This window comes from Rhinoraja longicauda, chromosome 22 (genome assembly GCF_053455715.1).
Source record: "Rhinoraja longicauda isolate Sanriku21f chromosome 22, sRhiLon1.1, whole genome shotgun sequence".
Taxonomy (NCBI): Eukaryota; Metazoa; Chordata; class Chondrichthyes; order Rajiformes; family Arhynchobatidae; genus Rhinoraja; species Rhinoraja longicauda.
In genome coordinates this window covers 36,291,599-36,315,037 of record NC_135974.1, presented here as the reverse complement: position 1 = coordinate 36,315,037, position 23,439 = coordinate 36,291,599, and the positions used below count along the sequence as shown (strand labels likewise).

The 23,439-nt window shown below is 40.0% G+C and overlaps 1 protein-coding gene across 4 annotated transcripts in view; it reads left to right on the top strand.

Moving 5' to 3' along the window:
- The window catches only part of nol4lb (nucleolar protein 4-like b), a 148,842-nt gene that overhangs the window by 17,405 nt on the left and 107,998 nt on the right, over window positions 1-23,439 (top strand). For 2 of the 4 annotated variants that reach the window (XR_013548741.1, XM_078419157.1), the window contains exons 2-4: window positions 12,095-12,250; window positions 18,457-18,568; window positions 18,655-18,785. Coding sequence is in view for 3 of the 4 variants with exons in the window: in XM_078419157.1 (XP_078275283.1) it covers window positions 12,095-12,250; window positions 18,457-18,568; window positions 18,655-18,785 (399 nt within the window). In the remaining variant the exon portion in view is untranslated. The remainder of the gene's footprint in view (window positions 1-12,094; window positions 12,251-18,456; window positions 18,569-18,654; window positions 18,786-23,439) is intronic. The other 2 variants (XM_078419158.1, XM_078419159.1) reach the window with 2 other exon arrangements.

Below are 23,439 nucleotides of genomic sequence, written 5' to 3'. Positions count from 1 at the left end.
CTTAGCATCTTCCTCACAGTTCACACTACCACCCAGCTTTGTATCATCTGCAAATTTGCTAATGGTACTTTGAATCCCTTCATCCAAGTCATTAATGTATATTGTAAATAGCTACGGTCCCAGCACCGAGCCTTGCGGTACCCCACTAGTCACTGCCTGCCATTCTGAAAGGGACCCATTTATCCCCACTTGCACACCTCCATGGACCAAACGTAAATGGGAACTATTTTCTGTAGATACCCAGCGGAGATTGATTTGGAGCTCAGTCTCAAAATGACATATGTCTGCGTACTGTAGCTCAACAACTGAGGTTGCAGTAACCGTGTTTCTGGAGTAGCAATGGTGCAAAGGAAACCGCATTTTCCATGGTCTCATTGCGAATCCACATCCTGCAAATGTTGAGTGTAAGGACAATCCTCGAGTATGCTTCAGTGAATTATCCAATAATGGCTTGTAACTTGGTCTTTCAATGTACGCAAATGCTGGTCGCTGACCTTGATTCTGGAGCGTGGTTGCTACAGACCGAACTGCTTCCCTGTAGGTCTGAAGATTAGCTCCACATCTTCATTACGTAACAACTCTCAGAATACTCCAGCAAGCAGCAGCTCCCCCATCCATTATGCACAGCTTTTATCAATGTCACAAAAGCTTTTGATTCCATTAATCGGCAGGGACTGTAGAACACTCTCCGCTGGGTATCTACAGAAAATAGTTCCCATTTTACGTTTGGTCCATGGAGGTGTGCAAGTCTTTATTCCAATCAACATATCTACAGCAAAGCCAATCTCAGTGAAGAAATGCGTCGAAACACAACAGTTTTATTAGGAAAAAAAACTGCAGATGCTGGTTTAAATCGAAGGTAGACACAAAATGCTGGAGTAACTCAGCGTGTCAGGCAGCATCTCTGGAGAGTAGGAATGGGTGACGTTTCGAGTCGAGACCCTTCTTCAGATTGAAGATGCTGCCTGACCCGCTGAGTTACTCCAGCATTTTGTGACTAACAACAGTGTTATTGCTCCCACCCGGTTTTCAGTCTTTCTCATGACAATGAGCATTCTAACCATTATGGTATAATCTAGTGCATGTTAGCAATTATCTACCCTACTATAAAGGATTGTAGAAGGATTACTGAAAGATTCATGGTAATCAGCCCAAGACACCATGTTTTTGTGAAAGAGAAATCATGTTTGACCAGTTCATTAGAGTTCTTTGCAAGAGTAACAAGTATTATAGATAAAAGACAATTGAATATACCATACTTAGAATGTCAGAGGACATTGATAAGTTGCTGCAATAAGGATCATTGCAGAAATTAAAAGGGGGTGATATATTAATAAGGATAGAAGTTTGCCTAGCTAACAGGCAACAGAAAATAAGCATAGATGTGTCTTTTTCCGGTTAGCACAGGAATCAGTGCTCGGGCCTTAACCTTGTACAAATTATATAAATCACTGGGATGAAGGAATGGTTGGTATATTTGTTAATGATACATAAAAAGATATGAAGGCAATTTGTGATGGGACATGAGGAGGCTGCAAAGCGATATTCAACAGATTACGGGCTGGCAATGGAGTATAATGTGGTAAAATGTGAAATGGTCCTGTTTGGCATGAAAAATGAAAATAAACGTTATCTAAATGGTAATAGCTTGCACAGCTCAGGGGTGCAGAGAGAACTGAATTTCCTAGTGCAAAGGATGAGTAAGTAGGTACAGCAAGTATTGAAATAAATACTGATTACAGAACCTTATCATTTGTTGCCAGGGTAATTGATTGCAAAGGTTAGTGGGTTATGCCCGTTATGTAGTGTACTGGGAAACCAAATAAGGGGCACATGAAAAGGCTCCTTATTGAAGAAAGGAAGTAAATGCATTGGAAGAAATTTAGACAATTTGTAAAATAAGCTGTGCCATAATCTTCTCTGAGCAGTCAGGGAAGGGCTTTAAGTAGCACAATGCATGCACTGTAAAGCAAACATGATATGAAAGTGTATATACCCCCAGTGATATCACCTCAAGTCAAATCTTTCCACCATTATTCATGGGTGTTGCAGTTTTGTGGAGTACCTTCCTTACATATTTTAGATCTTCAGTTGTCCAAATCTGCTTGTAGTAAATGACTAATACCTGGAATGGGAGGGTTTCTTCCTGAGGAAAGATTGTGCAGATCAGGCTTGTATCCAGTGGGGTTCAGAAAAGTGTGACAGCACCTGGTGCAACATACAAGATCCTGAGACGTCCTGACAGGATAAAATGAAGCTGTTACACGTTTCACATTGGCCATTTGAGACGAGGTGAATTTTTGAGTTGAGAGCCTTTGAAACATTTTTCTTACTGAATGGCAGTGGAAGCAGGACCTTTAAATATTTTATTTTTTATTTAATATTTTATTTACACGGATGTAAATCATTCAATAAAGTTGGCTAGATAGACTAGATAGCAGCCAGAACAAGGGTCTCGACCCAAAACGTCACCCATTCCTTCTATCCAGAGATGCTGCCTGTCCCGCTGAGTTACTGCTGCATTTTGTGTCTATCTTCGGTTTAAACCAGCATCTGCAGTTCCTTCCTACAAATAAAGTTGGCTACTTCATCCTGCCCATTTGTTTAAGCTTTGTATATTACAATAGGTCTTTAATTTTAAGTCAATCTCGCCACCTATCAGGATTTTCATTTCTGATATTAGCTGGATGATTGGAGACCCATGCTTGGATAATATAAAATCCAGGATATTAAATTTATATTGATTTTGCTGCCATCAATAAGGCTAAAGATACTCTCCCGTTGTTGTCTTATCTGCATATTACCACTTCTCTTGTCTTTTGTACGAGTGCCTGTTATATTTACGGAATCTACCAAAGAGGGTTATCATGTCAACATTGTCATTAAGTCAAATGTTCAACGTGATAAAAATAGAACATGAGAAAAACATTTCAAGAAGGGTCCCATCCTGAAACATCACCTATCCATGTTCTCCGGAGATGCTGCCTGACCCGCTGAGTTACTCCAGCACTCTGTGAAACGCCACCTATCCATGTTCTCCGGAGATGCTGCCTGACCCGCTGAGTTACTCCAGCACTCTGTGAAACGTCACCTATCCATGTTCTCCAGAGATGCTGCCTGACCCACTGAGTTACTCCAGCGCTTTGTGTCATTTTTTGCAAACTAGCATCTACAGTTCCACTTGCCTAAGTTTTAAGAAGTTTATTATCTTTAAAAACAGACAATTCATCTGTGCCAGATGAAATATAGCCCAACCTCTTAAAAGAAGCAAGGGAGATAATTGATGACAATTTAAAAATTCTCCCTGGCTGCAGTATTGGTGTGAGAGGAGAGCCAATACTGTGCCGTGGTCTAAAAACAAAGGTTGGGGCAAACCAAGTCATTATTGGCCAGTTGGTTTAACTTCAGCACTGTTCAAAATATCGGAATCCATTTGAAGAGACGGTATAAATCTTTCAGAAAGGTACTGATTAATCAGGAACAGACGGATGGATTTGTTCAGTGAACGTAGTACTGGACTGGCTTGATTGAATGCTTTGAGGGGGACAACAAGGGGAATCACTGAGAGATGTGCGTTTAATGTAGACTGCATGGATTTGTAGCAAGGATCTTCACAAGCTTCTACATAGCAGGCGGAGGAACAAATTTGATGTGTTCAAATCAAATCCTTAAAAGAATCAAGACAAGTCAATGAGTTGGTTAAAAAGGCATATAGGATACTACGTGTAGGAAAGGTAGACACACAATGCAGGAGTAACTCAGCAGATTATGCAGCATCTCGGGAGAGAAGGAATGGGTGATGTTTCGGGTCGAGACCCATCTTTAGACTGATCTATGTAGGATACTATATTTTATTAGCTAAGGCATAGAATATAAATACAGGGAGTAGGAACAAAGAACTGTAGATGCTGGTTTATACCAAGGATAGACACAAAGTGCTAGAGTAACTCAGCGGTTCAGGCAACAAATCTGGAGAAAAAGGATGGGTGAGGTTTCGTGTCAGGAGAGATGCTGCCTGACCCGCTGAGTTACTCCAGCGCTTTGTGTCTAGATCTACTGGGGGGATATTGCCAGTATTGCACACTACACTAGTTTGGTCACAGATTGAATGCAGCATACAGTTATGTTCACCATATTACACGGAGATTGCCTGGCAGTATAGAAGAAGCAAAGGACATCTGCATATGTGATGTGTAGGAATGAACTGCAGATGCTGGTTTAAACCAAAGATAGACACAAAAAGCTGGAGTAACTCAGCGGGACAGGCAGCATCTCTGAAGAAGGGTCTCGACCCGAAACGTCACCCATTCCTCCTCTCCAGAGATGCTGCCAGTCCCGTTGAATTACCCCAGCTTTTTGTGTCTATCTGCATATGTGATGCTGGGTCTGGAAAACTGTGCCTGAGGAAAGACAAGATATGATGGGGTATTTACTTAGAGGGCAGACTTAAATCAAGATTATGCAATTTTGAAAGGCCTTACCAGACAGGATATCATTTCCTTTAGCTGAGGAGTCAAAAACAAGGAATGCAGTTTAAAATAACTTGTGGAAGGATTAAAGAAACCAGAGAGAACATTTTTACCTCAATGGGTGATATGGCTTTGGAATTCACTGCCTTAAATAGTAGGAGACATAAATGTTTGTCGCATATAATCAGTACTTGGATGTGTACTTATAAAGCCATGACAATGGATCAAGTGTACGAGAACATTTTTGAAAATTGGCACGGACACAGAGGGTTGAATGGCCCACTGTGTTTATATTTTCAATACTAATTCTATGATTCTGCATGCAATATGGACATTGGAAAACTATTAATCTGTTCAGAATCTCAACATTCTTAAAGGTACAAATGTCACGGTGAGCATATTTCACCAATGGCCAAAGATAGACACAAAAAGCTGGAGTAACTCAGTGCGGGACAGGCAGCATCTCTGGAGGGAAGGAATGGGTGACGTTTCGGGTCGAGACCCTTTTTCACCAATGGCCATGTCCACAGCAGCCTTGTCACCTGTCCGGGAAGGGACTGATGGAACAATGTGAAAGGATTACCCTACCTGAACACCCCCCACATCATCTCCTCTGTGACCCTTCCTGTTCGTTTCCCCTGACCTGGTACAACTCATTACAGCAGGCAGGACACACATTAGATTTGCACTCCCTTGAATAAGGTTTATTGTTCCGTGTTGCCTTGGCACTCATGAGTTATCTGGTGAATTTCAATGAAGTTGGACCATCACAAATATTTTGCCATCCCAAACCCAAAAGGGGCATCGGAAAATGTTTCATTCGGATGTCATTAAAGTCTGATAGCTACCTGGTGAAGGATGGAATGGTGGAAAGAAGACTTTAATTGCTTGTGACGTGTACTACAAATTGTGCACAACTGTCTTTCTTTCTTTCAAGCCTCTTCTGAACAAATATAAAATGTTGATGTGAAGGAAACTAGTTAATGCTGTTGCTAAAACTGCATCCTGATTAACCCTTAGATAGATTTCTATTAGGAAAATGTACTGAATTATTTCAATGGTAATATTAAAACCACTAAAAATTTGGAGAGAATTACCTGACAATATATCTTAGTCAGTAGATATAAAATGATATTATGAAAGTGAAGGGTTCAAACTTATTGTGATGGAGGAGAGTTTAATTTCATGCATCAGGATTAGATGCTCAGAGTTTTGTAGGCAACATGGACTATAGTGTGCATGGTGTCAAACTGACCTTTGAGCGCACCGTTGTGATTACTTTATTGTCTTGGAGACAGGTGTCTGATTTGTACACATGCTGTGGGATCGGTACAGGTTACAAAACAACTTCTGAGGAAATGCTGCATATTAAGCTCCCTAGATGAAACTGTCCCCAGAGAGAAAAGAAGCATTTAGCGTTTGAAAGTATATATAAAAGAAAAAAAAATCCTTCCTGCTACCTCTTACTGGGCAGAAATTGATTTTGTTATCATCTCTCAACATCTAACGCAGTTTGAGTCAGTTGAAAAGGAGATTTTGCCATGCTTCAAGTTAATATTTTATAGGTCCATATTCATATTTGGAATAGTCTCATGCACCTCCAATTCCTGCTGTTTTCTCAAAACGCACTACTTAAGCAAGCTTATATTTATCAAAGAAACTGCTTTGTAACTTATTGTTCTGTAATGACTATCTCTTCCCAATGGAGGTGCTCTAATACCACTCATAGACAGCCGGAGGTAATAATAGTGTGACACATGTGGTCAGTGTATCATCCGCAGTGGTTTATCACCCATTATTCACACTGGCATAACTGTTGGAAAACTATGCAATCTTCGTCCAGAAGCCAAGTTAGTTTCCGCATAAACTGATGACACACATCAGTGTGACACACAGCTCTACTTCAGAGCCAATTGTCAGATTTCATGGCCAATATCATTCAAACAAATTCATGTCCAAAAGGAAGATTACCCGTTGTACCTCTATACCATCAATGGACTCCATCTTTATCTTAGCTTACCTGCCGTTGTTACCCTGCTCCTGACTATCCCAACGCTCTCCTGACATATCATTTTATTCTATCCTGCATAAACTCTGGTGCTGTGTTTAATTCACATTGCCCAGGTTTGATTAGTAAGAGTGTCAAAGGTTATGGGGAGAAGGCAGGAGAATGGGGTTGAGAGGGAAAGATAGACCAACCATGAGTGAATGGCGGAGTAGATGCTGGGCCAAATGGGCTAACTCTGCTCCTATGACTTATGAACTTATCACCCAAGTGATAGGGTGCTGAACCAGAATTAACAAATGTCTCCTCTCCTCTGCTTTGTAGCTTTGTTAGAGAAACACTAATAAACAAATTTCATTTGCATTTCCCAGAAAACTGGTGCATAAAACAAATTCCTGTTGACTTGCACGACAATAACAGGGCTGCCATTTTTATAACAATAAATGGTGCCAACAATGACAACTAATGAAGCATTGCCACTCAGAATGGATCACCTGCTGCCTCTTGCAAAGGGAGTATTCCCAGGCTCGCCATATGGCTTCAGAATTCACCATTGTTGTGATCTTTGCAGCTAGATTCAGGAAAGGTGTCAGAACATCAACCCTGGCATGAAATAGTCTACACTGATCTGAGCAAAGCCTATGACTTTACCAATCATAAGTCTCTGTGAAAAAATACAGTTTGGTTGCCCAGGCCACTATTATAAGACTCATTTGAATGCCTGTTTCTAGTAGTGTAGTCTGAGCTTTTTGCCATCTGAATAGGTGTGAAACATGTGGTGTACCTGCATCCTTCTCCATACTTTTATCAGCATGCAAACATTTATCCAACAATGTCTACCAATGTCTGGTACCCAATATTGGACTGGCAGTAACCATTCACCTTGAGTTAGAACTAAAGTAGCATCAGCTACTTCTGTAATCAAACACTAATAGGCAGATAATCACACCGCTGTTGTACAATGAACAAAAGGCACAAGCAGCATGTAACTGCTTCTCTGAAGCTTATAACAGCACAGGGCTAACTCTGACCATTGCCAAAACTACCGCGTGTCACCATGTTGCTCTGAGCATCGTCCAACAAAGGAGATCTATGTTGACAGTGTGGAACTGGAAAATGTAGAACATGTTGCCTACCTTGGCAGCTATCTCTGCCAGAGGGCAACTGTAGATGTAGATTCAGTCCAGTATTTATTCTGCTTGTCTTGCCTTTGACAGGCTGTCTTGCTGGGTTACTTCAGAGTATATACAAGGGGCCACAGTTTAAGAATAAGGGGTAGGCCATTTTGAATGGAGATGAGGAAAAACTTTTTCAGTCAGAGAGTTGTGAATCTGTGGAATTCCCTGCCTCAGAAGGCAGTGGAGGCCAATTCTCTGAATACATTCAAGAGAGAGCCGGATAACGCTCTTAAGGATAGCGGCGTCAGGGGGTATGGGGAGAAGGCAGGAACGGGGTACTGATTGAGAATGATCAGCCATGATCACATTGAATGGCGGTGCTGGCTTGAAGGGCGAATGGCCTCCTCCTGCACCTATTGTCTATTGTCTATAATCTTATTAAACAATACTAATCTCAACTCGCCTCCACATCTGGGTAATTACTGAGAATTTGTGGGAAAACCTGGAATGCTAGTACGTCCATTTGAAGAATCTCAATATCAACTGAAAGATGGAGGCTAGCATCTTCCGTGCAGAGTGCCTGACTCCACCTCAAATCAGCATCAACCGAGGTACAGTCAGGCTCCGTGAGTGTATGAAGCATTCCTACCAAAATAATTGCGGCATAACCAATGTACCAATGGAGAAGGAAAACTGCAAGGCCAAAAAGAAAAGCTTCAAAGAGACAAACATCAAAAGAGTCCGCATCACACATTGGCAGACCGTGGCCCAGAACAAAGCTATCGAGCTTATTCTATCCTCCATAAACTCTTACAAAAGGGGAAAGGAAAATGGTCTCACCTTGGTCATAGACGACCATGTATTTATCTATGGTTTCTTGTGGCAACCAAGGCTGAATCATATCGACTCACACCATTTGCAATGCTCACAAATGTGTCTGTGATTTCAGGAGCAGATTCTCCGGTCATCTAAGTACCCGTTAAAAGTTCTTGACTCAATAGATCAGCATGCTGACAAAAAATCAGTGTCTTCTACAAGTCTAATGGTTCATTGTGTGTCAAATGTGGTTTGGTAATGCTACCTTGAGATTCTCTATATCACAGCCTGTCCATCTCTCTTTATCCTCTTCAATCCCTTTATTTTCATTATCCCCAAACCTTGAAGATTTTTTAACCGGACCATATTCTTTTGAGATCTTTCGTTAGTTGCCATCGCTTAAGGACAGCTGTCACTAAGTTCCATTCTTCCCTTGTAGCCTTTTGAGTTTTGTGATTATTAAGGAGATGTTCTGTGGTTATGGAATTGATTGTGTTTCTAGCCCCAATAACATAGAGGGTTTGAGACATGGAGAGAAAAGGGCTGAGGTGAGGGGAGGTGTGGGGAGGGGAGTTGGGGGGGGGGGGTATGAGGTTTGATGGAGATGTTGAGATAGAGCACTACCTCATACACATTCTAATAGCAGTGCATGTTTTCTGGAAGTACACTGTGCTGCCAAATGGACTGAGGGCAGGGAACTGTTAAGATTGGGACTGAACCACCTTTAAAAAAATCTATCCAACATCACCACCACTTCCCTCCCCCAACCCTCACCACAATCTTCCTTCCTGTTCTTTTTGCAGTCCCTTTTGTAAGTTTCCACCAATTTAGCCTTCATGAATTAGTTAATGCTTGTAAAATATTAACACATATCTGCTTTCTAAAATTAGTGGCTGTAAAACTATAGGTTTGGTGTGCAGAATTTTCTGGGCTTTTCACTTCTGCCATGAACACTTATGTTAATTGACAATTTTTCACAATTGTTTTGTCATGGATCTCAATAAATGTTAACTTGTTCACAAAATATTTTGGACAATGTGAATTCCAGATTGTTTCAAATACTTTTTTGGACAAAGAAGAAGAAAATAAACTACACTATATTTACAAAAGTGGACACATCATTCAACTCATCTCAATGCAGAGTTTACATATTGGAAATGTTTATGCTTAGACCCAAATAATTGAAAGCTCTTTCCAGTTGTTGTCAGGTAATCATCCCTGATTAAATTCATAATTTTAAAAGAGGTTGAGGACTAAATGTATAAATTGAATTATGTCATACACAAAGGACAATCTGATGGGTTAACATTACATCTGATTTTTGTCATTTTGTTTACAACTTTGCACATTATAAATTGTTTAAAAAACGTCAATCCTAATGTAATGGCAGTTTCTATACCTTCTCAAAGTCCAACTTCATTAGCCATTACTTCTCGGGAATGGAATGGAGTGTGGTATAGCTTACGCACACATCGCACTCTGAGATAACAAATATGAATCTTCCAAACGCTGTTTCTTAATTAATTGGTCTTTATTAAAGTAGCACAAATCAAAAGAGTAATTCATAACTTTTCGTTCTTATCAACTGTTTCTTCTTCAAACAATACAGTAAAAATCGTGTAGTCGTTACTGTGTGGGCCTTGTGAGTGTAGCGGCGCGAGTGTGGCAGTCGTGAGTGTGGCAGACGTGAGTGTGGCAGGCGTGAGTGTGGCAGGCGTGAGTGTGGCAGACGTGAGTGTGGCAGTCGTGAGTGTGGCTGGCGCGAGTGTAGCAGGTGTGAGTGTGGCTGGCGTGAGTGTGGCAGGAGTGAGTGTGGCAGACGTGAGTGTGGTAAAAAACTGTATTCTCTCCATCCTCTGAGATTAACTGACCCACAATCTCTGTCGCTACGCTAGCTTCCTCCATTGTAGACACTCCCCATTACGTATCAAATCACACCCACAAGCATGCAAAAAAGACAGAAACTAGAAATATTAAACATTGCCATAATACAATGACAGTAACTAAATGAAGCGTAAATGGCTCCTACACCAAGAATTTTATAAATAATTTTTCAGTTAGATTGGTGCTTAGACAAAATATGATGGCAAAAGTTGACAAGATTTGTTTATTTTTAAATATATTACTAGTTATTTTAAATAAAACATGCTGACAGGTCTGGTGTCCATTATAAAATGAGGAATAAAAGTTTGTGTGTAGAAAGAGAACACAATTTGTAAGGTTTTTATGGCTACCCATATTTAAAGAGTTAGGCATCACAGCGAGACAAAATGATTTAATCTTTGTCACACTGACCTTTGCTGAGAATCTATTCTTGTCTGTAACTGCAGTCTCTTCATCTCTCCTCTCTCTCCACCACCTCCCCCCTTTCTCCCCCCAAACATTCTCTTTATGTATTGAGAACTGCTGGTATGGTCTGCTTAAAGCAGCTATGAAAACGTCAAAATAAATACATTTTAATATTTTAATCTCCAGCAAATTTGCTTTAATTTGTAATTCTCTAAGTGGTTTCAGTGTTGGTTGCATGAGATGTGGTAACTCAGTCTGCAATTAAGTGTAAATTTAGTCGTTTGTGCAAAATTGCTGGGGAGGGTATACACTTGGAATGATTTTAACAGTAAATAATGGCTGATCATTAATGAGACGTTTGACTAACAATCTGTTCATGTGTAGCCCTCACAAAATCTTCAACATGTCTTCTACATCCACCCAAAGTGACCAAAGCCAAAATTCATTTACTTATGTACTTTAAACTCAACAGGCATAAATCTTTAGGAAAGAACTGCAGATGCTGATTTAAATTGAAGATAGACACAAAATGCTGGAGTAACTCAGCGGGACAGGCAGCATCTCTGGAGAGAAGGAATGGGTGATGTTTCGGCTCGAGACCCTTCTTCAGATTGATCAGTCTATCTTAGGCATAAATCTTTGGCTCTTATTTGTGTAAAAAACGATAACAAACAATTAAAGTTGTATGTTTATTCCAAGTTTGGTTTATCCTATCCAATAAACAAATCTTGGTAATTTAGAATAATATTTTTGGATTCTGAACACAGTTACATCTTTTGGACACTAAGACAAAACACTAAAGATCAGGGCTGCTCTCAACAATTCTATCAACAACTAGAGAACGGTCTTGAGCTACTATCTACCTCATTAGAGATTCTCGGACTACCTTTAATCGAACTTTACTGGACTTTAAATGGCACTAAAGGTTTTTCCCTTCATCCTGTATCACTTTATCTGTACATCGTAGATGGCTTGATTGTCATCACGTATAGTCTTTCCGTTGACTGGTTAGCACGCGACAAAAGCTTTTCACTGTACCTCGGTACACGTGACAAAAAACTAAACTAAGCTAGATGTCATTTAACTATAATGCATAAAGCGTGTAACTCAATTTGCCAGTAAATTTGAAATCAAATCTCTTCCAGTCTTTTAAGTGGAAGATTAGTTCACCGACACTGCTGTGTGGGATGAGATCGGACTTTTGCTGTAATTTGCATAGACTTGTTTCCCATATTCTTGTTACTGGGCTTTATTGTTATTCGAAATGTGGAGTGAGTGTTTGCCTGATGATAATAATAATAATAATGATAATAATAATTCATCATTGTCAATAATAAACAGACTAAAATGTTTACGAAACCACTGCTGTCGGTGAATATTGTAATGTGCTTCCACAGACTGGAGATGGAGTCACGGCTAAGGAGAGCATCTCTCTGAAACGCGTAGCGGTTGTGGAGGATTTTTTCGACATTATTTATTCTATGCACGTGGAAACGGGGACAGAGACCGGCAGGACAGCGAAACACGCCGGCCAGAAACGGACGTACAAAGCGGTGAGCTAAAAATGCCCTCACTAATTCCTTATCTTCAATAAATCGGGGTTTCCGCGTTGAAGACATGAGAAACCACGGGTACTGGAATCTTGAGCAAAACACAAAGTGCTGGATGGACCCAGCTGGTCAGGCAGCATCTGTGGAGGGAATGGACAGGCGACGATCCGGGTAGGGTCTCTTCTTGAGACCCCAAAGAAAGGTCTGTCCTTTTCCCTCCACAATTGCTGCCGGAACTGCTGAGTTCCTCCAGCTCTTAGTGTTGTGTTTACAATGTTGTTGTTATAATTTATTCCAACTTTATTTCGATCATAGAAATGGTTGCTCTTCTTGAGTATTATAACCACAATATAACTGTCATTTAGTTTAGTCTAGTTTAGAGATACAGTGTGGAAACAGGCCCTTCGGGCCATCGAGTTCTATACTAGTTCTATCACTTGTTCTATCCCACGCACGAGGGGCAATTTACAGAGGCCAAATAACCTACTAACCTGCATGTCTCTGGCATGTGGGAGGAAACCAGAGCACCTGGAGGAAAACCACGCAGTCACAAAGAGAATCTGCAAACTCCACACAGACAGAACCGGAGGCCAGGATTGAACCGGGGTCTCTGGCGCTGTGAGGCAGCAGTTCTGCCAGCTGTGCCACTGTCAAATGAGTCTGCAACGCCGAAGATTTGAGAAGCCTTGGATAAAGGGTGAAGCTTAGATTCACTAAAATGTGCTGTAAAGTAGCAAAGAGTGATTGGTGAAATTAGTGCTAAGGATCTGCTTCATGAATACAAATGTTGGACAGCATTTCACGAAGCTCACTATTGGGTGGAGCAGTGAGCATTTATGAACTATCTCTATTTCATGGGCATCTAAGTATTCGCCTTGCGAGTTTAAAATAAACACTTAAGACAAACATACATGCTGGAGTAACTCAGCGGGTCAGGCAGTATCTCTGGAGAAAATGAATGGGTGACGTTTCAGGTCGAGACCCTTCTTCAGACTCACTTGACTGGTTAGTTCCGCTTTGCATTTGCCACTTTCCACTGTTTTTACATGAAGATAATTGACTACATACTGTTCAGCTTTATGCATAATGCTTATAAATTGATTCTCCCCTCATTTGTGGGATCAAGTGTTTACCTGTATTACATTTGCAGGCAATGTGTGAAATACTGCACAGGTTTAAAATTGAACAAATCTCACATAGGGACAGCATTTTAATGGCCAAAGTCTATATAATTAATTACAGGAGATGTGTGAAGTACAGGTTTAAAATTGAACAAACCTTGCAGAGGGACAGTTTGTTTTACGGGCAGAGTCTATGCAATTAATTAAACTGTGGTTAAATAATTACTGCAATGTATTAATCTGATGACCTGCTGAGAACTGTTTTGCTGCGATGCAGACTAGCTGCTTTTGGAAGAATAGTATTTTACAGGAATCAGAATGAAATAAACAAACAAAAGCCAATGATTCGATGCTTAGTTTTGTTGCCTATCTGTAAATTCAGTCAATCACTCTGGTGCAGATGATACTCGTTAATAACTGCAGCCTCACAGTTTCAAGAGCTGGGTTTGAATCCGATCTCGTGCTGTCCGTGTGGAGTTTGCACGTTCTCCATTTGGTTGGGCACTCTGGTTTCATCCAAACACCCCAAAGTCTTGTTGATTGGCTACAGTTAACTACACTGTATGTAAGCGACAATCAAAAGGGAATTGGAGACACAAGGAACTGCAGATGCTGGAATAAAGGAACTTGCTGGGCAAGTGAATTGCAGGGAAATAAGAAGAGTGGAATGGGATTGCTCTGCTGGGAAAGTTCAGCATGAACTCAATAAGCAAGGGGGCTCTTGTGTATTGCAATAGCGAAACACAACTAAACTACAGGAGATTTGAAGTAATTGTACTAAATTTTAGAAATGTGCAGCATATGAGGAGAAACAGAGCTGGTGGTTTGCCTCCCTCCATAACAGGACCAACACTTTTCTCATTTTTGTTGTTCAGGTTAATGAATTCTTCATAATTGGTCAATTAAGTAAATACCTGGTGTGTGGGAACCACTGTGGGGGTGGGGGAAGAACAATAGACAATGGGGACGCAGTGTGGGAAGGAGGGGGACAAAGGGGGAACCGGCGTACTTTGTAACTTTGTCAGTGGCCTCGGTGGCTGCTATTTGTATACCTTAAGTATGCAAGCAAAGGTATGCAGGTACAGCAGGGGGTATGGGGAGAAGGCAGGAACGGGGTACTGATTGAGAATGATCAGCCATGATCACATTGAATGGTGGTGCTGGCTCGAAGGGCCGAATGGCCTACTCCTGCACCTATTGTCTTTTGTCTATTGTCTAATTTCAATGTGCCTTGCCACATGTGACAATAAAGTATTCCATTCCATAATTTGAGAATTTTGGGAATTCTGATTTTGTAAATGATGATTGATGGATTCAGGTTACAAAAGATTCTGTATCATCTTGTGTATATATTTGATTGTTTGTATGTACCCAAAATACAGCCAAAACGGTACTCCGTAGCACAACAATTATAGGCCCACCTTACTCACCTTTGACCTGCGGTTCAAATGGTTGTTATATTTTAAAAATTATTCACTTTTTAAACTTTAATAAATCCCTTTTCCACTTGCCCTGCCCGTCAGCCACGCCTGCACAGTAATACCTCCGTGTTCGACGTCACAATGGGAACCCAACGGGTCTGCTCCTGCGCAGTTGGGGCCCGTTGATCTAATACTTACGTAAGGTGGCTGCCAGATCCGCGAGTGCGTAGAACCCAACGGGTCCTCGCCTGCGCAGCTGGGGCCCGTTGATGTTGAGGGGGATGGAGTGGGTGAGTGGAGGGGGAGGGGGAAGTGGGGGAGGGGAGGGTGCTACACCAATGCAGAAGAGGTTTGGACCCAACGAGTCCATAGCAGCTAGCAAATTTTAAAATTACAATTCGCTTTCTTTTAAATGACATCGTACCATTCAGAGGTTCAATAGCTGGAATGCGTGTAGTCAAGTCTCTAAAAACATTGGTAAAGGGAGCGGTAAGGGACAGTACCATATATCCGATTTTTAAATTGGAATTCAGAATAATTTAACTTTAGTTTTCCTTTTTTAAGGCCCTGGTGAACGTTGGTCCATTCTGGGAATATCTTGGAAACAGAGTGTGAAATGTGATTATTTTATTTCATCATTGACAATATTATTGGAGAGAAGTTCTTCACTTCTGGGTTCAAAATGGCTGGTGCTGTTAATTTCCAACTTGCAAATCAGTGAAAACAATTTCATTTTCATATTGGTAAACTAATCGATGTGACTACTCAATTTGTTGAGTTTATTCTATAATGTAATGTATTCATTTACATATTGACAGAGTGAATAGGTTGGTTTCCCAGTATCCTCTGGTACTGATTAGCAAACTGCTGAGAATGTAAAAGCTAGGACTTATCTTTCAGTTTTTTTTAACTAATTATAATGCGTTAATAAGCGAAAAGGGCTGATAGCATTCATCTTTAATCATTACATTCAGTAAAGCAGAACATGTTTTGAAGTTAATATATGGAAGGTACGAGTGTCATCTTTGGTTGGTGTGGTATCTGCAAAGAATGATTGGACTGGATGGGTGAAGTACTGTTTTTGTGAATGTGCCACGTGCATTTGGCACTACAGAAGTACCGTGACACCATAATTATCACAAATTCTGATTTTTGAATAGCCTAACCTCTCCAAATAAACTGCCTTTCAAAATACTGAAATTTTAATGAGCCTTTCATTTCCGGGGCAAACAAAAACATGACTGCGGCAGTCAATATGATGATTATGTTTGGCTATTTTTCTGTATATGTACCCAAGTCCATAATTTATTTATGGGGTGCTTTGTTTTATTAAAAAGAGTTAGAATGAACTGATCAAGAGGGAAATGTGACATTGTCTGTTGCTTCATACTTGAATTTATATCATCAGTTATCTTTTGCTGATTTGTTTTCCCTATACACAGCATGGAAAAGACTTAGTGACTTTCATTTTTACTGGAAAAATATAAAGTACCTTTTGACCTTCTTTGTTTCACTATATATTATTTTACAGACATGACAATATATAATGAAATGATCTAACATACAGTTTATGCTGAGAAAGCCCACTGCGTTAAACAGATTGTGCACTGTCCTCTCTCACATCGCCCCTCCCAACATACGCAGAAGGGAGAGGATGCTGAAAGATTGGTGCACCATCGAGGCTAACCCTGATCTTCCCATCCACGCTGACTTGAACAATCTGCCCAACATGTGCCTGAAGTCCCGCAAACCGTTTTGGTCTTCAGCCAAATCCCTGGAAGACTTTGACCCCAAGACTGAGTGGCGCACAGCCTGGAAAGATGCCAACACCAACAACAGAGTGGTCATCACAGACCCCACAGTGAAACCACTGGGATTTGACCTCCATCGCAAGCAATGGCTAACCCTGAACAGGATCCATACCCTCCATGCAAGAACAGCCCATCACCTGCACAAGTGGGGGATGACAGACAGCCCTGCTTGCGACTGCGGATATCCAGACCAGACTGTAGATCCATGTCTGATTTACTGTTGTGCATCCGGCCCTTAATCCAGGCTGGGTTTTGTACTGCGTTATCCTAATGTTAGTTAGGAGACTCTCCTGAGGGCTGGAGGTAACGGTAGCCAGCATCTGTACTGCCAATGATCTGCTAATAAAGGACATGTACACCGGAGTGCCTCTGAATGTACCCACACACAAACACAGACCATCCCACACATCGTGAATGACTGCTCACTGAGGCTTTTCCCTGGTGGTATCAAGGCCATCCACCCACAAGCCCTGGCCTGGATGTCTACCCTTGACCTACAACTTTAGGTTGTGCACGCCATACACAAGAAGTTAAACAATTGCTATATCCACTGTAATTTTATTATGTTCAAAGTAATTTCAAGAATAAGGCATGTAAAATCAGTCTATTTTGTTACATATAGCAGTTTGGTACGAATCATGCACAGAATAGAAACCATTCCGTCCTCCCAAACAATACCGAAGTGTATGCACAATTATCTAATGACCTTGATAATTTAACATCATACATTAATTATTTCAAATCTTTAATTGTATCCTGTGTATTGCTGAAATGTATAATAAATCATTTTAAAACATCAAGGGTACTTTTCTCACTTGTTTATTTGCTGTCTCTTTTCATATGCCAAACAGTAGTGGTACATACATCAAATTAATTCCTATTATGTTTTGCTTTAAAATGTTAAAAAATTGGTTTATTGCAAAAGGACTAATTAAGGTCTTTGCGTGGGGTGAGGGTCATCTAATTAAAGTGGCCTTCAGCAGATTTAATCAATGAAGCACTGCACATCAAATCAGCACCTTCCTGAGGTCATCTGTTGCTGGACCTAATTTGTTCTGGCCTTTCTTCGCCTCACGTTTACCCACTCCCCTCCCCATGGCGGGTGTCAGGGGTTGTGAGGAGAAGGCAGATCAGCCATGATTGAATGGCGGAGTAGACGATGGACTGAACGGCCTAATTCTGCTCCTATCCTTTATGACCTTATGACATTAGACTCTCATGGTTGCTAATGTTGAACATTTGAGGTATTCACCTCTTGACATTTGGCTTCATTGACTTTGTTCAGGACATGAATCCAACGGATAGCTGATATCTTTGATGTTTAGTACGAATGACCGCAGATACTATTTTTCTCTTATATCTAAAGTAACTAACATACAACGGCTGAATTTCAAGATCACGTTTGTTATTTCTACTACTCTCAAAGTAAATAATATAACTGGCACAAAATGCCATAATATTTGGTGCAAAAAGAGTGGTTAAAATTTACTTTATGGTAAGCACTCATATTCTTTATTAAAAATAGAATATTGCATGTTTCTTTGTTAAGAATAGACAGGCATTAGTGAGTATTATTTAAAAGAAATAAAGTACAATTTTCCTGTAATTCCAAGGATGATCTTAGTTTCTGTGGCAACCTCCAACTGGTGAAAACTTCATATTACAACAAAAAAATTATACTGATACATCAACACTCAATGATTACACAGAGCAAGTTGTGAAGTGACAGGTGTTTAATAAGTGTGGAAGGTTTCTTTGTTGTCCTTTTCTATTGTATGCTTTCAATTGCAGATTGCCTTTGTAAATAAAATGGCAGCTTTGTCCTAACTGGAATATTTTCCATTTCTTAAAATCAGATAGCTGAAACGTATGCATTCCTCCCAAGAGAAGCAGTGACAAGGTTTCTAATGAGCTGCACCGAATGTCAAAAACGAATGCACATAAACCCAAATAGTGTGGACTCAAAAGGTAAATATAAAAGACTGCTGAACCTAGTAAATTTCTGCAGGATCAGTTTTATTACTGATGTCTGGAATCAATAAATCATTATGCAGTTTATTTCATACATTTTTCAGAAAATGAAAGACCTTCATCACTGGCTGGGGTGATAGATTATAACATGCCCATTACTGCCACATACCTGAAACAGATGAAACTCCAATTTATGTGTGCATCTCAAGAACTGGTAGGTTTGACTAAATACAAATATTTCCAATTTATGTTATTTGTGATTTTGATCTGGTATAGTTCACAAAACTCATTTCTGCAAATATTTCAAATTGGTGTTACCTTGATAACCTCAATAAAATATTAAGAACAATGAGAAAATTTAAAATATTGTGACCAAGAACTTTCCATGGATTTTTGGGGATACTTACAAACTAATGTCCTTGTTACAAAACCTATGGTCAAGAAGTTCACATTCATGTTGGTGAATGAATCACACACCCCATTTCCTTTATAAATGCTGTTTAATAAATGCTCCTTTACTGATGTGGCTTAAGAGAGAGAATCAAGAGTGTGTACTTGTCATATGCACACACAATGGAACAATTAATTATTCCAGTTCGTTGAAAAAACAGAATTACAAATCCATAAAGTTTGGAAAAAAATATTCCCAAAAGCCTTGCCACTGGATAGAAAGGTAAACAAAGATATAGATGAAGGAGGAGAAAATAATGTAGTATGTGGAAAATAGACTAGAAAGAATGAACACTACTTAATTTGTTTTCATCCAATAAAGTTATGCTTCGTAGCAGCCGAATAGCAAAGTATTTTTGCCAAGTCCATTTTCGGACGAATTGTTGATTAGATTTGATCAGGCATCAGTTTGAGACAAGCTTGCCCTCTGGTGTTAGGGATTTGTAATTAATGAATTCATTTGTGAAAAAATTCTGTCTGTGGAAGTACTATTATTGAGGTAAAATAGTTGCATTAAAATATCTGATAATGTGAATGCTACACATCTCAATGTTGTCATTTTTGTACTTATCTTCCCAGAATTTATAAACAAAAATAAACTGTAATAATGATATTCCTAATTTGACAACTTTAAGAACATTTATGATAACAGAATCAGAATGACCTTTATTGTCATCCAAAAAAAACAAGTCGTTTGGACGAGATTTCGTCACCCATAGTCCAACAGTAAGAGCAATAAAATAAGCAATTACACAACCACAAACCAACACAAAAAAAAAGAAACATCCATCACAGTGAGTCTCGTCCAGTCACCTCCTCACTGTGATGGAAGGCCAAAATGTATTTTCTCTTCCCCTGCTGTCTTCTCCCGCGGTCAGGCTGTTGAAGTTGCCAGGCCGCGCCGGACGGTGAAAGGTCCGCAGCAGGCCGACTCAAGCCCCGCGATCCGGGGCGGGCGAAGACGCTGCCGTTGCCGCTGCCACTAAACTGGCTTAGTGAGCAGCATAGTGTTTTGAAACACGTGAATCTTTTGTGCAGAGACAATATTTTTAAAAATAAAACATAAGTGGGATGATACTTCCTTGAAATGGAAGAAATAAATTTCAGACAATTGAGGATCGCTTTGTTAATGGTATCAGAAAGATGTGTTAAACCACTAATGCAAGACGGGCCACTGAGGTTATTTTTAATAATCTACCATTTGCAAATTTTTTATAGTGCAAGAAACTCTAGGTGCTGCACATTATTAAATTGCTTCCAGAGATATTTGTAATGGCCTGGTTTACAGAGTGGAGAAGTGCTGGATTTGTGAATCCGTTTGGAAATTAGTCTTGTGTGAGGCTGGTGGTACCATTGTGAGAGAGAAGGGGAGGGATGGGGAGAGGTGGGGGTGGGGGAGAAGAGGTGGGAGGGGGAGAACGGTAGGGGGGGAGAAGAGGTGGGGTGGGAGAGGGGTGGGTGAGTGTGAGAATGTGTGACGCTTTGCACAATTACATAACCAGAATTTGTGATTTAAAAAAAAGTGGATTTGTAAAGGCATGGTGTCTTAGTAATTGACCCTAAATTGCAAATTTACAAGTTTGGTGCCTCTCAGAATTATTGTTGCAACTATCTAGTTGTTTTATTAACTTTATATTATTTCTCAAACCTCTGGCTCTGCAAAGCATTTTTTCGCCTTTTATTTTGCACCAGAAACATTTTTTTTATTTTCGTGTTATAGTTTCTGGTTTAGACTCTGGGTTGTAGGAAGAATGTTTCTTTTTGAATAGTGGAAGTGTTGTGCGATTGCTCTCTGGATCGGCCGGCCCAAGGTGGGCATGATGCACTGAGAATGATCTCTGAACACATCAATTTGTTGCACAAATCTCTGCAGGCGGTTCAAAGTGTAATGCCAGTTATCATTAGAAATGGCAAGCCTTTGGTTGTGACCAACTCCCCCAACATTTGGGATCCAAAAGGACAACAGTCGAGAAATTTTTATGTAGTGCTGTTATTATTAATGCTACATTTCTCTAAAACTGTATCTAAATAAAGCTGGGAACATACTATGTGGATCTTGAAGTATGCAGATTTATTTTGAGGTCCTCCTGAAGATGCACAATGTGGTGGATGTGCTGTTCGGGGGCCCTGAGACGAGCAATTGCAAGCGTCATGTTGTAACTGGGTATTTATTCACAAAATGCTGGATAACTCAGCAGGTCAGGCAGCATCTCAGGAGAGAAGGAATGGGTGATGTTTCGGGTCGAGATCCTTCTTCAGACCGAAGACATGTTGTAACTGGGAATCCATTTTGGCTAGTTCTTGAAAATTTCAACTTCAATAAGACTTATCCGAGTAGATTTCCAATAATGGGTTTGACAGCCTAGGATTATGCATGGTACATCTGATTTGTTTGGATAGCATGCAAAACAAAAACCTTTTCAGTGTATCTCGGTACATGTGATAATAATAAAACTGAACCTAGATCTGCTCAGGCCTTTTTAAGTTGTACAAAAGTTGGCCTCTAACCCTATGAGGTCCTGCATCTGCATGAAGAACCCTTACCATCTACAGACTATGCTTGTCATAAAGGTCATAAGTAATAGGAGCAGAATTAGGCCATTCAGCCCATCAAGTCTACTCTGCCATTCAATCATGGCTGATCTATCTCTCCCTCCTAACCCCATTCTCCTGCCTTCTCCCCACAACTCCTGACACCCGTACAGTTGAAAATCATGTAACAGTTGTCCACACACACAGTGTGCAAGTATGAGATGTGTGAGAGACAGGATCTGGAAAGATATTTACAGGCTTTTAGATCAATGTGGTAAGTTCCCAATTGTACTTTGCTCTATTTTCATGGATGTTCAATGATGTAGATCGTAATGCATGCGACAAGACAACATTTCTAAACAGTTGACTTTGTAGATTTAAAAAAATTGGTGGTTTGCCTAACAATGATTAAACTTGAAGTTGCACAGAGACCTTTGTGCAGTTTATATGAGAGATATTTTTGCAGTTTGACGTGCCCAGAAGCAGTGAAAGTGACAAGAAGATTCTTCCATCAATTAAACTGAAAACCCCTTATTCCAGCTGAAAATAAAATAAACAAGGAAGTATAAATTCAACATGAATTATGTACAGAGAACAAAATGAATGGAAAGAGATCATTTTAAGAGCAAGAGAAATGGGAAGAAGAAAGAAAAAGTAAACTAATTCATTTTTTAAATAAATAAACCCTAAAAAAACAATGCCAAACTCAAGAACGTTAAATTTCTGGTTCAAATTTCTTTGGTTACAAAGATATTATGCCATCAAAATGTCACATACAACTGATTGGATTAGTTTTGGGAATATGTTTGATCATATCTTAACCTTACATCGTCTATAAATTAGGAATTGTTATATTGGAGCTTGGGATTGAGCTGAGTATATTCAACAGTATCTTCCTGATTGTTCATTTATTAGACTCTGGAAATTTCAAGCCCCAAATATTCTACCAATATCAGTTGAAAAATCAGGGCCATTGTTTAATCTTACTATCTATTTACATACTGTAATTATTATGTAAAATAATAGATAATGGTATTCTGCGTTAGTATTTATTTACCAATTAGCTCACAGGGGAAAAGCCCATTACAAACTATTTGCCTTGCAATCTTTAAAAGTACAAGTACGAAATGGAAGTCCCAAGGAACTGCAGATGCTGGTTTAAAAGACACAAAGTGCTGGAGTAACTCAGCAGCATCTCTGGAGAATACAGATAGGTGATGTTTCAGGTTGGGACCATTCTTCATACTTAAGATCCTGGCCCGAAACGTTATCTATCCAAGTAAGAAATAGGATTGGCCATCTACTGTACTCCAGGTGGGGTTGGTGAATGTATGTGGCCCATAGACTGCCATCTGTAACTTGGTGTCCAGGCATTATGTTGAGACTTGTGTGTATCCACATTCATTTGACATTTGTCGAAGCCTGTTGTATGCTCATTGCCTTGTGCACTGTATTCTGACATTTTCGGCACAGGAGGAGATACAACAGCTGCAATACCCTTTAATTCTTCTATGGATAGTATTCATTTTTAATATCAGCAAAAAATAAGACATGAATTGTTTACAAAAGCCCTTTCCCTTGTGTTGGAAGCTCACACACCCACCATTATGCGACAAGGATATAATTGTGAATACTTCATATTTTCTAATGACATAGAAGGATGACATTTGGCCTTTCAAGTGTATCCCAGTTCTAAGTATTCCCATCGGTACCAATCTCTCTCTCACTCACTCAACACCTAGTTTCGTTTAGAGATACAGCATGGAAACAAGCCCTTCGGTCCACTGAGTCCATGCTGACCATCGCTCATCCATTTACACTAGTTCTATGTTATCTCACATTCTCATCCATTCCTTACATTCTTGGGGCAATTTAGAGGCCAAGTA